Raw genomic sequence first — 13,055 nt, 5'->3', positions numbered from 1 at the left:
GACTTTAGGTGCTTGGGTTACTTGAGGTGCTTCGGTTACTTGAGGTGCTTGGCTGTCTTGAGGTGCTTGGCTGTCTTGAGGTGCTTGGGTTACTTGAGGTGCTTGGCTGTCTTGAGGTGCTTCGCTTACTTGAGATGCTTGGGTTACTTGAGGTACTTGGATGACTTTAGGTGCTTGGCTGACTTTAGGTGCTTGGGTTACTTGAGGTGCTTGGGTTACTTGAAGTGCTTGGTTGTCTTGAGGTGCTCGGGTTACTTGTGTTGCTTGGGTTACTTGAGGTGCTTGGCTTTCTTGAGGTGCTTGACTTTCTTGAGGTGCTTGGGTTACTTGAGGTGCTTGGGTTACTTGAGGTGCTTGGGTTACTTGAGGTGCTTGGGTTACTTGAGGTGCTTGGGTTACTTGAGGTGCTTGGCTTACTTGTGGTGCTTGAGTTACTTGAGGTGCTTGGGTTACTTGTGGTGCTTGGCTGTCTTGAGGTGCTTGGCTGTCTTGAGGTGCTTGGCTGTCTTGAGGTGCTTGGCTTACTTGAGATGCTTGGGTTACTTGAGGTGCTTGGATGACTTTAGGTGCTTGGCTGACTTTAGGTGCTTGGGTTACTTGAGGTGCTTGGCTGTCTTGAGGTGCTTGGCTGACTTTAGGTGCTTGGGTTACTTGAGGTGCTTGGGTTACTTGAGGTGCTTGGCTGTCTTGAGGTGCTTGGCTGTCTTGAGGTGCTTGGGTTACTTGAGGTGCTTGGCTTACTTGTGGTGCTTGGGTTACTTGAGGTGCTTGGCTGTCTTGAGCTGCTTGGCTGACTTTAGGTGCTTGGGTTACTTGAGGTGCTTGGGTTACTTGAGGTGCTTGGCTGTCTTGAGGTGCTTGGCTGACTTTAGGTGCTTGGGTTACTTGAGGTGCTTGGCTGTCTTGAGGTGTTTGGCTGACTTTAGGTGCTTGGGTTACTTGAGGTGCTTGGGTTACTCAGTTGAGGTGCTTGACGTACTCGAGGTGCTTGGCTGACTTGAGGTGCTTGGGTTACTTGAGGTGCTTGGGTTACTTGAGGTGCTTGACGTACTCGAGGTGCTTGGCTGACTTCAGGTGCTTGGGTTACTTGAGGTGCTTGGGTTACTTGAGGTGCTTGGCTGACTTGTTGTGCTTGGGTTACTTGAGGTGCTTGGCTGACTTGTGGTGCTTGGGTTACTTGAGGTGCTTGGGTTACTTGAGGTGCTTGGCTGTCTTGAGGTGCTTGGGTTACTTGAGGTGCTTGACGTACTCGAGGTGCTTGGCTGACTTGAGGTGCTTGGGTTACTTGAGGTGCTTGACGTAGTCGAGGTGCTTGGCTGACTTCAGGTGCTTGGGTTACTTGAGGTGCTTGGCTTACTTGTGGTGCTTGAGTTACTTGAGGTGCTTGGGTTACTTGAGGTGCTTGGCTGTCTTGAGGTGCTTTGGTTACTTGAGGTGCTTGGGTTACTTGAGGTGCTTGGCTGACTTGTGGTGCTTGGGTTACTTGAGGTGCTTGGGTTACTTGAGGTGCTTGGCTGTCTTGAGGTGCTTGGGTTACTTGAGGTGCTTGACGTACTCGAGGTGCTTGGCTGACTTCAGGTGCTTGGGTTACTTGAGGTGCTTGGCTTACTTGTGGTGCTTGAGTTACTTGAGATGCTTGGGTTACTTGAGGTGCTTGGCTGTCTTGAGGTGCTTTGGTTACTTGAGGTGCTTGGGTTACTTGAGGTGCTTGGCTTTCTTGAGGTGCTTGACTTTCTTGAGATGCTTGGGTTACTTGAGGTGCTTGGGTTACTTGAGGTGCTTGGCTGTCTTGAGGTGTTTGGGTTACTTGAGGTGTTTGGGTTACTTGAGGTGCTTGGGTTACTTGAGGTGCTTGGGTTACTTGAGGTGCTTGCTTATATTTCTTATTTTTTTTAATACAAAAATTGTCACTTTGATAGTAGGATTCAAATTTTTGGCTTTTCGATTAATGTATTCAGCTTTACAGAAACTTGTGACTCTCTTTTTCTGCTTACTGTATAATTGCTTTCTTTGCAAATTTTCGAGTTAACAAGTTGTTTCAGAACAAACCAGTTATATTTTCTAGCGATCGCGGCACTGTGGTTTCTCCTAGAAGCGACAATACGCTGTATAATTAACACGTCTCGTACGTGGTCCATGGTCACCGGAAGAATGTCTTGGGAGGCCGAGAACTCAGCGCTCCTTCTCTCGCGCTTTCTTTTCTGTTGGATGTTATTATTTTTTCAATCACGCCTTCTCATTATCCTTTCATTGGGGTTCCCACATTTTACGCATTTGCATTGAAACCCACACTTTTGCTTAACACGTCAACAGGGGCACTTGGATTTCCTAATACCATCCTTGCACGCTACGAACTCTGGCAATTCTTTTGATTTGTTTTGCCCACATTTGCAAGACACGTTTGAAACATGTTCAGGGATACTTGTTTCAAAAACAGTAGAAATGTCCAGTTCAGCTGAACAGTTTTTGCACCCTTTACATCTGCAATCTGTTACGTTGTACATGAATGGCCTGCAACATTTCATGGACCACGGGTTTGTCCCTTGCTGTCCTTGACGCATGATGCCTTTTCCCCGTGGGGCGTTTTTTTTCCACAGGAACACGATTTACAGTTTGATTTTGGGTTAAGCCTTTGATAAGAAGGGTTTTGTATATTGATATATTAAACATCAAGGCCTGCAAGTTCTTTTTTTGTATAATTTGTTTCGTCTTTAGTCCGTTCTATTTATTTAAAAAAATTAACCAGGTTTCTCCCAATTCGTGGTGGACAAATCACGTGGTCAAACTGACTTACAGTCGTGGTTTTTCTGAACTGCTTCACAAGATCATTTACATATTTTGCCGTGTGAGAATCAACCTGGATACTGTTGAGGGGTCTGTTGATGCTTGGAATGTGGAATAAAACTAAAGCCAGTGGTAGAAAAAGAAGAAAAGAAAAAGTGTCTCCATTCTCCTAAGTATGCCTCTTCGTTTGCACGCACTTTTCATGACGTTAACTTCTGATATACTGTGGCACGCCAATAATGAAAAGTGGGCGGGAGGGATGATGTCTGCGTCAAATCAGTAATTGTTTATGTATTTCTTTGCCGATTATATGAAAATATATTGAGCGATTACCGCGCATAAAAGCTACACCATCAACTACTGGTTTATTAGAAAAAAATCATGTTCAGTCTAGTTGGTCATTTATATTGTTGTTATGCCGTTTTCGCTTTAAATGTTGAAGGATCAAGCCTAAAACACAATTAGGCTTTTCGTCTGATTAGCCCATACGTATAAGCCATTGTGTTCGCAGGACACATGTCTGCGACAAGGAAGCGGAAGTTAAGTAATTCTCACTACTCGCGCGCCATGCATTAAACCTGAACACCCAGACACAAAGAAAATATTCTTAGCTACTTTCGTAACATCACCAAGAGACAGTTGGTGTCTTTTAATGTAACGGTTGGCGCGCATCTGTCTTTGGGTGTTGTCTCAAAGATTAATTTAAACTCTTCATTTCATCTTACCGCCCCCTCCCACCCCACCCCACCGTGTCCGTAGCCAAACAAAACACACCTATACAGTTCATAAACGACTACCTATCCTTCTCTACATTTATCAGTTCACTTGTCTTTTTTCTTTATTAGCTGCTTTTACACCCGTGTGTTGCAGTGTTTGAAGTTGCCTTTCACAGTAACAGAATACCAAAGTCTGTGCAAAGCAATTTGCTTTCGACCCGACTACATTTAAAGTTGAAGAAAATTTAATGACTTTTCAAGGACTTTGACATAAATTCAAGTACTTTTCAAGTTAAAATGGAATTCAAGGACTTTTCAAGGACTCCCCCTAAAATTCAAGGACTTTTCAAGACTGTGCGAACCCCGTCTAGTTACACTGCACTTTTCAGTCGTACTGTACACACCTTAACTAGATTAAAGTTGAACGACACACGCATTTATTTTACTTTTGACGTTTTTATTAAGCGACCAGAAAAGCAGATGGAGAATTTCAACTCAAGATGATTCATATAATATCATATTTCTCGCTTCACACATATTTGTTTTCAAATTTCAATCAATAAGGTCGTCAGAGTATAAATTTCAAATTATTTCTTCTTTGCCCTTGTTGATCTCTTTCCTGAAAATATGAAAATATTTAGAGTTAACTGGATAGCAAGACAGGACATGCAATTATTTGTGGGGCAAGGGAAGGGATAGGGGCGGCCGAGCATGTGTGATATACATACAAGTTTAGACTATTTTGTTTTCATTTTCTCTTAAACCAAAATAAAACTTAAACGGTTTTCCAAAACCAATATATAGTACCAATTACCGATAAATATAATTTTATTGAACACCATAGAGGTATAGCAACAACTGACAACACCTCAGCAAAATGTTAATTCAACTGATCTGTATGCGTATTATTTTTGCGCGCTGAATGACTAAGGTGTAATGAGAATGTTTAATCAGACACACTGAAACGAATGTTTTATCCTTTGGTAAGCGTTAAATCTATGTCATTCATAAAGCATAAAAAAGCCTACCTTCGATGATCCCTTGGTGAATTCCATCCATTAGGGATGCGACGTGATCTCGACCACCTGACAAAATGCAACAAATATATGGAAAACACTTAGGCCAGCTCTACTATTTTGGAGACATAAACAATGTAATTTTGAGAATAAACTTTGCACTCAATTGTAAAAGTGATATAGAATTCATTTTTATGTCAAAGCACATGCCGACAGTTTTTTGAATTTCTACAAAAATGCAAACTAAATCTAGCTATTTTTTATTCGATTTACACATCTTTAAATGAAATACAAGTAGTGACAAGCACATTATTACCTTTCTTTCGTTTCTTCTCTGGCCCTTCATCAACTGCTTGTTCTTGTTCTGCTTAAAACATTAACAGTTTAAGTTATTCAGTGTTTTATGATCCCCTTAGTTAAGCTCCAATGAGAAGAACATACTCAATAGGGTTTTAGAACCAAGTATTATTTAAAAAATGGCCACATACACCTGTACGAAATAACAATCAAAGGTTCTTTGAAAAACAAAATGAATCTATCTTTGTTCAATTTTACCAAGTGAAACAGCAGGGTATGGTGTTCATTAAAATTACATGTTCCACACAATAATATATGGAAAAAACATTTAATTTTCACAATGTTGTGCGGATTTTGAGCACAGAGACATAGGCATTTATGAGCTAGAGAACTTGAGTGCCTTAAACAAGAAAAGAAATCAATGACTGATTCATCACATGTAAAACGTAAAGTTCTCAAACGAGTGTACAACTATATGACGTATTTACTTCGTCCTCGGGCATTCAAAGAACAACTGCTGTGACCGCCATGTTGGTGTAACAAACACAAGAATTTAGTTAAATTTCTTTTGTAAACTTAAGGTACATCGATATGGCAACTCTGATGTCAAGTGAATTCTCTCTATAAATGTCCAAGAACTAACTTTTGCATCATCCATTACAAACATATAAGTTTAAGGTATGAATGTTCTTTCTCACCTTCAGATGCTCGGCGTAATAATTCATCGTCGAACTTCTAAGAAAACAGATGTGTTATTATTATTATTATTATTATTATTATTATTATTATTATTATTATTATTATTATTATATATTATTATTATTATTATTATTATTATTATTATTATTATTATTATTATTATTATTATTATTATTATTATTATTATTATTAGTCCTAAAAGTCTTGCCGTTTTTAACTTATCTTCACAGAATTCAACATTCATAGCAAGCCTTTAAAGGCTGGCCCCCCTTAACTGAAGGTCTGGATCTGCCACGGGACAACTACCATATTCGTGGTTCAATCATGCACACTAAGATGGTTTCTTTCTTACTGTTTTTCCTATTGTTTGTACTACTCAGAGGTGTTTCCAAATGCCTTTCAAATGCTGAAATGTTAGTATTCTCTTGAGAAACTCAATCGTTGTCTCCATTAAAGTTGAAATCTCGAGAAATGCCATATGTAAAGTTAAACTGACAGGAAAAACTACTCCTGGGTGTATACATGCTAGTGTCCTTGCAAAGTCTTGATTGAATGACTGTTGTAAAGAACTCCATTTCTCTTTTTTTTTGTACATTTTTCATTCCCAATTTAATAATTTACCTCTTTTTCCAGGTCTTCCAGATCCATACTAGGTATATTACTTGCTTCATCTGACAAATAAGGAACGTGACAGTCAATTTTATTTGAATTTTAGCTGCTGTAAGTTAACTTCAATATAATTAACAATAATTATAATTAATTGTTGTAAATGAATGCACTCAAACTTTCAATAAATTTGTGCTTACTGGTGGGTGGTGGCCGTGATAGAGCTGTTGTCACTTGCTCCTTAAAACCAAACACATGTTAATGACTTAGCACAAGTTGACTGACAAGTAATAACCCTTGATCCTAAAAAGCCCAAACTGATCGATAACACAGGAAAACACAATATGTTACATGTAATTCTGTTCGTCTTTCATTAGGTGCAACAAATAAAGACAACATAATTGAAGTGTTATAGATCGTTAAAGCAACAGTGAGGAAGAAACTAAAGGAAAAAGCAGAAGTTAAAGTCATCTCAAGCACAACCAATGTTATTAGTTTCTTAAGCACTAAATGAAAAACATAAATTAAAATAAGGTAACCAAACAATATTGAAATGCACACCTTTCTCATTCCTGAACATCCCGGCATAGCACTATTTGGATTGAGAAATGCTGTCAAAATAAAGTAGGCATATTTTGAACAAAGTCAACAAACATACTGACTGGTCAGTAATCTTGAATAAGAAAATACAATGTGTGGTTATTCTAATTTTCTAGGGGATCCTTTATTTCATTATTTATTGCAACAAAATATCCGACTGCTTCCCACAAGGTATACAGGCATTTATTGATGCTTTGTTTTCTAAGACTTTTAGCCAAAAAATGTCAGAAAGTCAAGCCAGAACATTTGAATAAAGTATAGAACAGGTGGAATTTCTGAGGGGGTGTATCCTGTGAGCAGAGTCTTCTAATCTACTCTGTTCGCAGGGTAGAAGGGGTGGGGTATCAAATTAAAAGCTCTTCCATGGCTGCATAATCATGATTTTCTCTAAAAGTGCAATTAACTAAAATTCCTGACAGAATTGTTTGTTTCCTGTTCTGTACGTTTTCTGCCTAGATGGGATTTTGGTTGTATCTCCCAGCAATTTCATGTTGCTTAAAATACAATCATGACTTAATGCATGTTTGTGTATAGAAGTATGTGGGATAAAAATTTTTACATTTAGGATGGCCAAATTATTATTCTCCGATGTATTATTCTCTATGTAATTTACATATAATTTATTAAGCCAATGTAGGATTATATTATTCAATCACTGAACATTTGATCTAAAGTATACATGTATGAATGTTGTTTACCAAGTACATTCCATAGTGACAAAAAGCCATTAGTTTTAATTTTTAATTAACAAATCTTGAAAGTACAATTAATGTGTAGCTACATGCATGTAATCTTCAGGATTTTTCAATCAAATTGCACCAAAAGTGATCTCATATAACTTTTACATATGGATGCATGGACAAATGTTATTTGAAAGGCAATGTATTAAATTGTTTTTTATCATGGCAATGACCTTATGAAAGTTGCATGCTTACCTTGATCCATTTTTTGCAGCTGATCGTCTGATAGTTGCCTTCTTTGAATGTGTATGCAGCCGGAGGTCTGTCCAATTCCTGGGAACGTAAGCCTGCTAACACAGCCTCGCTTCGTAGATGTAACAAATAGTTTTAAGGCTTGTTCTCTTTCTGGCACTCCAATGAATTTCAAAGCATCATTAACTTTGAAACCAAATACGTCACCACACTTGCATTTTGATTTAATGCAAGTCTTTGAGAGGAAGAAGTTTTTTGCCTGAAATTTAATGCAACCCAAAAAGGTTTCAATTTAACAAGTGTTAAGAAACATGCACTTGAGAGGGCCATTATGTAATATTCTAGATGAATAAATTAATAAATAAATAACTTTATTTATTTTTAAAATGTTTAGCTGAGGGGAAAAGTCCCCTCTACTAATTGTGGGCACCTACTTAAAAAAACTAAAACATAATTACAACTATTGCAGTAATATTCAAAGTTAATATAAGTTAGTTGAACATTATTTTGATGAACATTTGATGATTAAAGAAACAGGATGCCACATGACAAGACGTCCTAAAGAGTTTAAAATAGTAATAGACAAATATTCTGCAATTTATAATTAGTTCTGTCAATAGTTTAAACCACAACATTTTATAATTAGCTCTGTCAATAGTTGAAACCACAACATTTTCAAGTTTTTGGAATCTGCAAGCATAAAAAATAATTCAGCTTTTAGATAATCTGTAGATCATAATTGTTAGTGGCATGAAGTTTTGATAGTTCATGAGTGAAGAGTATTATGTGGAAAAATTGTATATTACTGTTGCAGTGTATCTAACACCTGGTACACAAACCTTTGATATTTATAACAGGCAAAGGGCCCAGCTCACTGCCCAAGACAGCATACGGTGACTCATTTTCATTCCATCTTGAACATACTCCTTCTACAAGACGAATGTGAAGGTTTGAGCCAATGACCCATGTAGGTGGGTTACTGCCCTGTTGTAGACCAACACACTGAAAATTCCAACCAAACATATAACATGTGAGTGACAGTTACCAAAGAGATCTGAAGCTGAAATGTTTGCTAAGGGACTGGTATAAAAGTACAGGGGGTGGCATGGGGGGTGGGCCGAAGCAACTGGAAAAGTCGTGGCTCGAAAATTTGTGACCCTCCCCTTCCTCCTGGCCCAAAACTGCCTGACCCACCCCTGATAGGGGGCTAAAAATCACATGACCCACCCCCTTTGCTAAAGAAAATCAAGGAATTAATCTTTTTTTTCTTTTGTTAGGGATTGGAGGTTTGTTTTTAATTTGACATCAGTTTTTTAAGCGAGATTCCCGACATGTATATACTACTCTAATTTTCCCTGATGGACACTGCTGTTTCATGTACGTCTTTGCCCGTTTGTTAAAACGCAAAGAAGAATGCATTTATCACTTTTTATACTAGTCTTTTGTTAGTTTTTCGCTTATTTGTGTGTAAAATGCTCGCATGAAGAAATTTATCAATTTTATATACTGATAAAACAGCTTTTCTTGGAACTATAACAGTTTAAAGTTAGTAAATACATAAGATGACCCACCTCCTACGTGTAGTTCAAATCACATAGCCCACCCCTTTTCGAGGGCTCAAAAAGTGATGACCACCACCTTTCTGCTCCGACCCACCCCCCCCCCCCCCCCGTGTTTTTTGACCAGTCCCTAAATGAACCTTGTGTACATGTACTTGCAACAGTTGCAAAGGAAAATGCAACCTTAGCAACCAACCCCACATTATCAATTGCATTGAAAAAAATAATCATTGTACAATCATTGGTGTAGAAGCACAGGACACGTCACAATAGAACACTGCCTCGCAAACCTATTGTTTTTAGTATATTCCTCGTTTTTTAGTCCTTTTGTTCTCTATTGTTATAGGTGAACCGTGAGCCACAATTCATCTTAATTGAAACAAAAAACTATAGGGTATCATGATCATTACTTATGGTACAGGTAGTTGCCCCCACTAACCTCCACAGGAAACAACCTTCGTGGGTTGCTCTCCTTTAAGTAACAGTCGCACAGCTCTTTGAAATAAGGCGGCAAGTACTGATCTTTAGATGGAATAGTCCACAGTTTTTTGGAATTGAAGGCAGTCACGATTCCTGTCTGCGTTGACATGTCTCGCCAAGTAAGGTAGTATTGTTTGCTATAAAGGAAGGAATAAAGAACATGGACTAAAAGAGTGCATTAAGTACTAGAACACAAAAATTAATGTTATAGTAGAATGAAACAAATCCCCATAATTAAACAATGTTTAAAGAATTCTTCTTCAACTATATTGACATCCTCCATTTTTTGTCTGGTCCTGGGCCTGGCGCAGAGTCAATTAATGCTTGGAAACTGGAACCGAAATCCACAACACGTAGAAAAAGTAACGCTTCGCGTAACCTGCGATCAGGCGTTATTATTTTTCTCGCGACGGTGTACCTGATCGCAGGTTACCCACGTACGTCCCACGCTGACGTCCCACGCGCGTGTGTCCCGTTAATGTCGATCCTGCAGGGATCTTAAATTCTCATATTCTTTTGGCATATTCTCTTAAATTCTCATATTCTTTTGGCATATTCCGGCTTTACATCAGTTACACTAATGCGGGTGAGATTTTTATTTTAACAGAATGATTCGTTCAGGAGATAAAGCGACCTTTTGAGCTTTGAGACAGCTCAACTAAAAAATACCTTTAAATTTACCTTAAGAAATGTTGCCAAAAAAAAAAAAACAACAACAGAGAAAAACACAATACAATGAATATTGAATGCGTAGTTTTGGAACCACAGAAAAACTTTCAAATACGCTTCTCCAAGATACAAGAGGGAATGTATTTAAAAACTGGACTTACCTCCTTTCCTGCTGACTTTCGGTGTCCTCTTCACCGTAGACCAAAGTCGCCTTGGGAAGGACCTTAAAAAGAAATCCTTCCGAACTCTCAGACTGGGCGTTTTCGGCAACATAACCGGTGCATACCACCGAAAAGTTAGTTACTGGGATAAACTGGGTTCCCTTTTTCAAGAAGTAGCCAATTTCTCCATTTAACTCGGTCAGCTTTTTGTCTTCAACTTTTGCAGATGAATCCTGGCCAAGGTCAGTCGATGAAGCACTCGACACGACAGAAACTGCATCGTTCTGCTCTTGACTCGACTGGTCAACCTCAGACATTTTAGGAAATCAGTTTACGCTCGAGGGTAAATGAAATGATCTAGTAGTTCAGTCACTTTTTAAAGGAAATGCTGAGACAACAATGAAAGGCGGGGGCAACTGAAAAGACCAATCAGGACATTGAGAATGGGGCGATTGGAAACGATAAAAAAATTTTAGTATGGCAGGGGTCTCACTTACAAGTTTGATGTTTACATTGGACATAAATCCTGTCATCGCATGCCCGCGACATGTGCAACCATTATGTCGTGACCAGACATAAAGTACAAATCGCGACACACTAAAATCAAGGGAAGCCGATGTCCTGCCTCGGAGCAGGTCACATCTTGCCTAATGGCCTTAAAAAAACAATTTTTATTTTTCTTCTGTCGCAACATAAATCAAACGTGAAATAAATTGGATTTTCGCAAGACTGCAAAGAGGCCTCGTGTGCACAGCTCCTGAGTTAAAAGTCAAAAGCGCTTTCTACATTCGTACCAATTCTCACAAGCTTTTCAGCATTCTCAGTATGGGATGTACAGCAGCAATAGCCAACATTTGCCGTTGGCGAATGTTGTACAAACCAATAAGCTTTTGTAAATTACTTTGGAGAAAAGTCGCCAACAAGACACATAACGTGCATCAACCTCAGATAGCGAACAAATTTGTTTGGCGCTTTTTGCGCAAGAAAATTTCAACTGATTGCAGGTCTGTATTGTTTATCGCCTATATCGCTTATGTGCGACCACCTTGACCCTGTCTAGACATACGTACTTGTCATGATGACAACTTATGGCACGACAAAAGCATAAGAAGTCTACAGTGCGACCAGACTTAAGGCCATGTAAAGGTGCTTATCTTAATATGTAATCAGTGCAAAAGTGAACATTGATCCCTCCACCTACATGTTTACTAGCCCTAATCAACAAATATTCTTACTAAAAATTGATCAACAAATGTTCTTTTATTAGTGATATTTCCAGACACACAACCTTGACGAGTGAACCCCGCGGGTCAGATGCCGCCCGGGTTCATTTGATTATTTCTGTCACCTGTTTTCCAGTGTTCAAAGGTTAATCGATCCCCAGGACCTCGTTGCAGGTTACCAAAAAGGAAATAGTTTTTCTTGCCAAATGATAACAACAATTTTCTCGTGGGAACTTTTGCCCGAAACACGTGCGGAGATTAACGTGACAAGATTGTTAGTGCGGCTTTCTGTAACGCTTCTTTGCATTACTCATATGAACGCTTGAATTTCATAAAATATTCTTTAACACAAATACTATTAAAAGCTGTTGTGTAAATCTCATACACGCCAACCGATACATTTTAAAAGACACCAACTGTCTCTCTGTGATGTTACGAAAGTAGCTAAGAATATTTTCTTTGTGTCTGGCAGGTGAGTAGTAAGAATTACTCAACTTCCGCTTAATCTAAACCTGTTCCCGTTATGTCTGGCTGTTTTAGATAATGTCACACATAGTTTGGTTAAGTACTGATGAAAATGTCTACTGTGAAGATCCATAAAAAATTGACTTAAATTAGATAAAAATTAAATTGTTGAAATAAAGAGTTTAAATTAATCTTTGAGACAAAGCCCAAAGACAGAATTAAAGTTTCCCTTGGCTTTTGTGCGAAAAAAACTCGATCAGTTTAATTCTTGTTTCAGCGTGTCAATGTTATACACGCCCACGGTTACATTAAAAGTCACCAACTGTCTCTCTGTGGTGTTACGAAGGTAGCTAAGAATATTTTCTTTGCCTGGGTGCTAGGTTTAATGCATGGCACGTGGCATTTGAGTAGCGAGAATTACTTAAATTTCGCTTCCTAGTCGCAGACACTGTCTCCTGCGGATACAATGGTTTGGCTTATACTAATCAGACGAAAAATGTGTTGATAAGCATACGTATCTAAGCAACGTTGTTACAGTCTTAGTTAATCTTTGAATTGCACGTGATGCCCACGACGACATTTCCGAGCAAAAGTACTCGCGAATACCGATTCAATAATGAAAGGTCTTGTTGGATTTGCTTTCCTTCTTCTAGTCGAAATTTCTCTTTTTAGTCTGTGTGACTGCGTTCTTCTCGGAAAAGAAGAAGACGAGTATCTAAAAGAAGTGGTGAAAGAATTTGAGAGTGATCCGGAAAATGGAAAGTATGATCGTATCATGGAAAGTCCGTATGCACGATGTATGTTAATTCCAAAGCTTTTTATTTGGTGTCCTTTACGACACAATGGCC

General features: G+C 38.6%; 1 protein-coding gene across 1 annotated transcript; it reads right to left on the bottom strand.

Moving 5' to 3' along the window:
* Nucleotides 1-3,982: 3,982 nt before the first annotated feature.
* LOC144644835 (uncharacterized) lies at nt 3,983-7,728 on the bottom strand. Its single transcript, XM_078504391.1, has 8 exons — nt 7,654-7,728; nt 6,680-6,729; nt 6,319-6,358; nt 6,134-6,183; nt 5,512-5,548; nt 4,833-4,880; nt 4,529-4,585; nt 3,983-4,119 (listed from the first exon to the last, which is right to left on the bottom strand). The coding sequence occupies exons 1-8, from the start codon at nt 7,661-7,663 to the stop codon at nt 4,088-4,090; spliced, it is 324 nt and encodes a 107-aa protein (XP_078360517.1). The 5' UTR covers nt 7,664-7,728; the 3' UTR covers nt 3,983-4,087.
* Between the last annotated feature and the right edge of the window lie 5,327 nt (nt 7,729-13,055).

Source organism: Oculina patagonica, chromosome 2 (genome assembly GCF_052425735.1).
Source record: "Oculina patagonica isolate OP01 chromosome 2, crgOcupat, whole genome shotgun sequence".
Classification (NCBI taxonomy): Eukaryota; Metazoa; Cnidaria; class Anthozoa; order Scleractinia; family Oculinidae; genus Oculina; species Oculina patagonica.
This window is presented reverse-complemented; position numbering and strand designations above follow the sequence as displayed.

Excerpts from the sequence above, each read along its gene's own strand:
- LOC144644835 (XM_078504391.1), bottom strand. Across the intron at positions 5,549-6,133 it reads TGGAAGACCTGGAAAAAGAG|AAGTTCGACGATGAATTATT; the intron begins GTAAATTATTAA and ends CTGTTTTCTTAG. Across the intron at positions 4,586-4,832 it reads AGAGAAGAAACGAAAGAAAG|GTGGTCGAGATCACGTCGCA; the intron begins GTAATAATGTGC and ends GCATTTTGTCAG.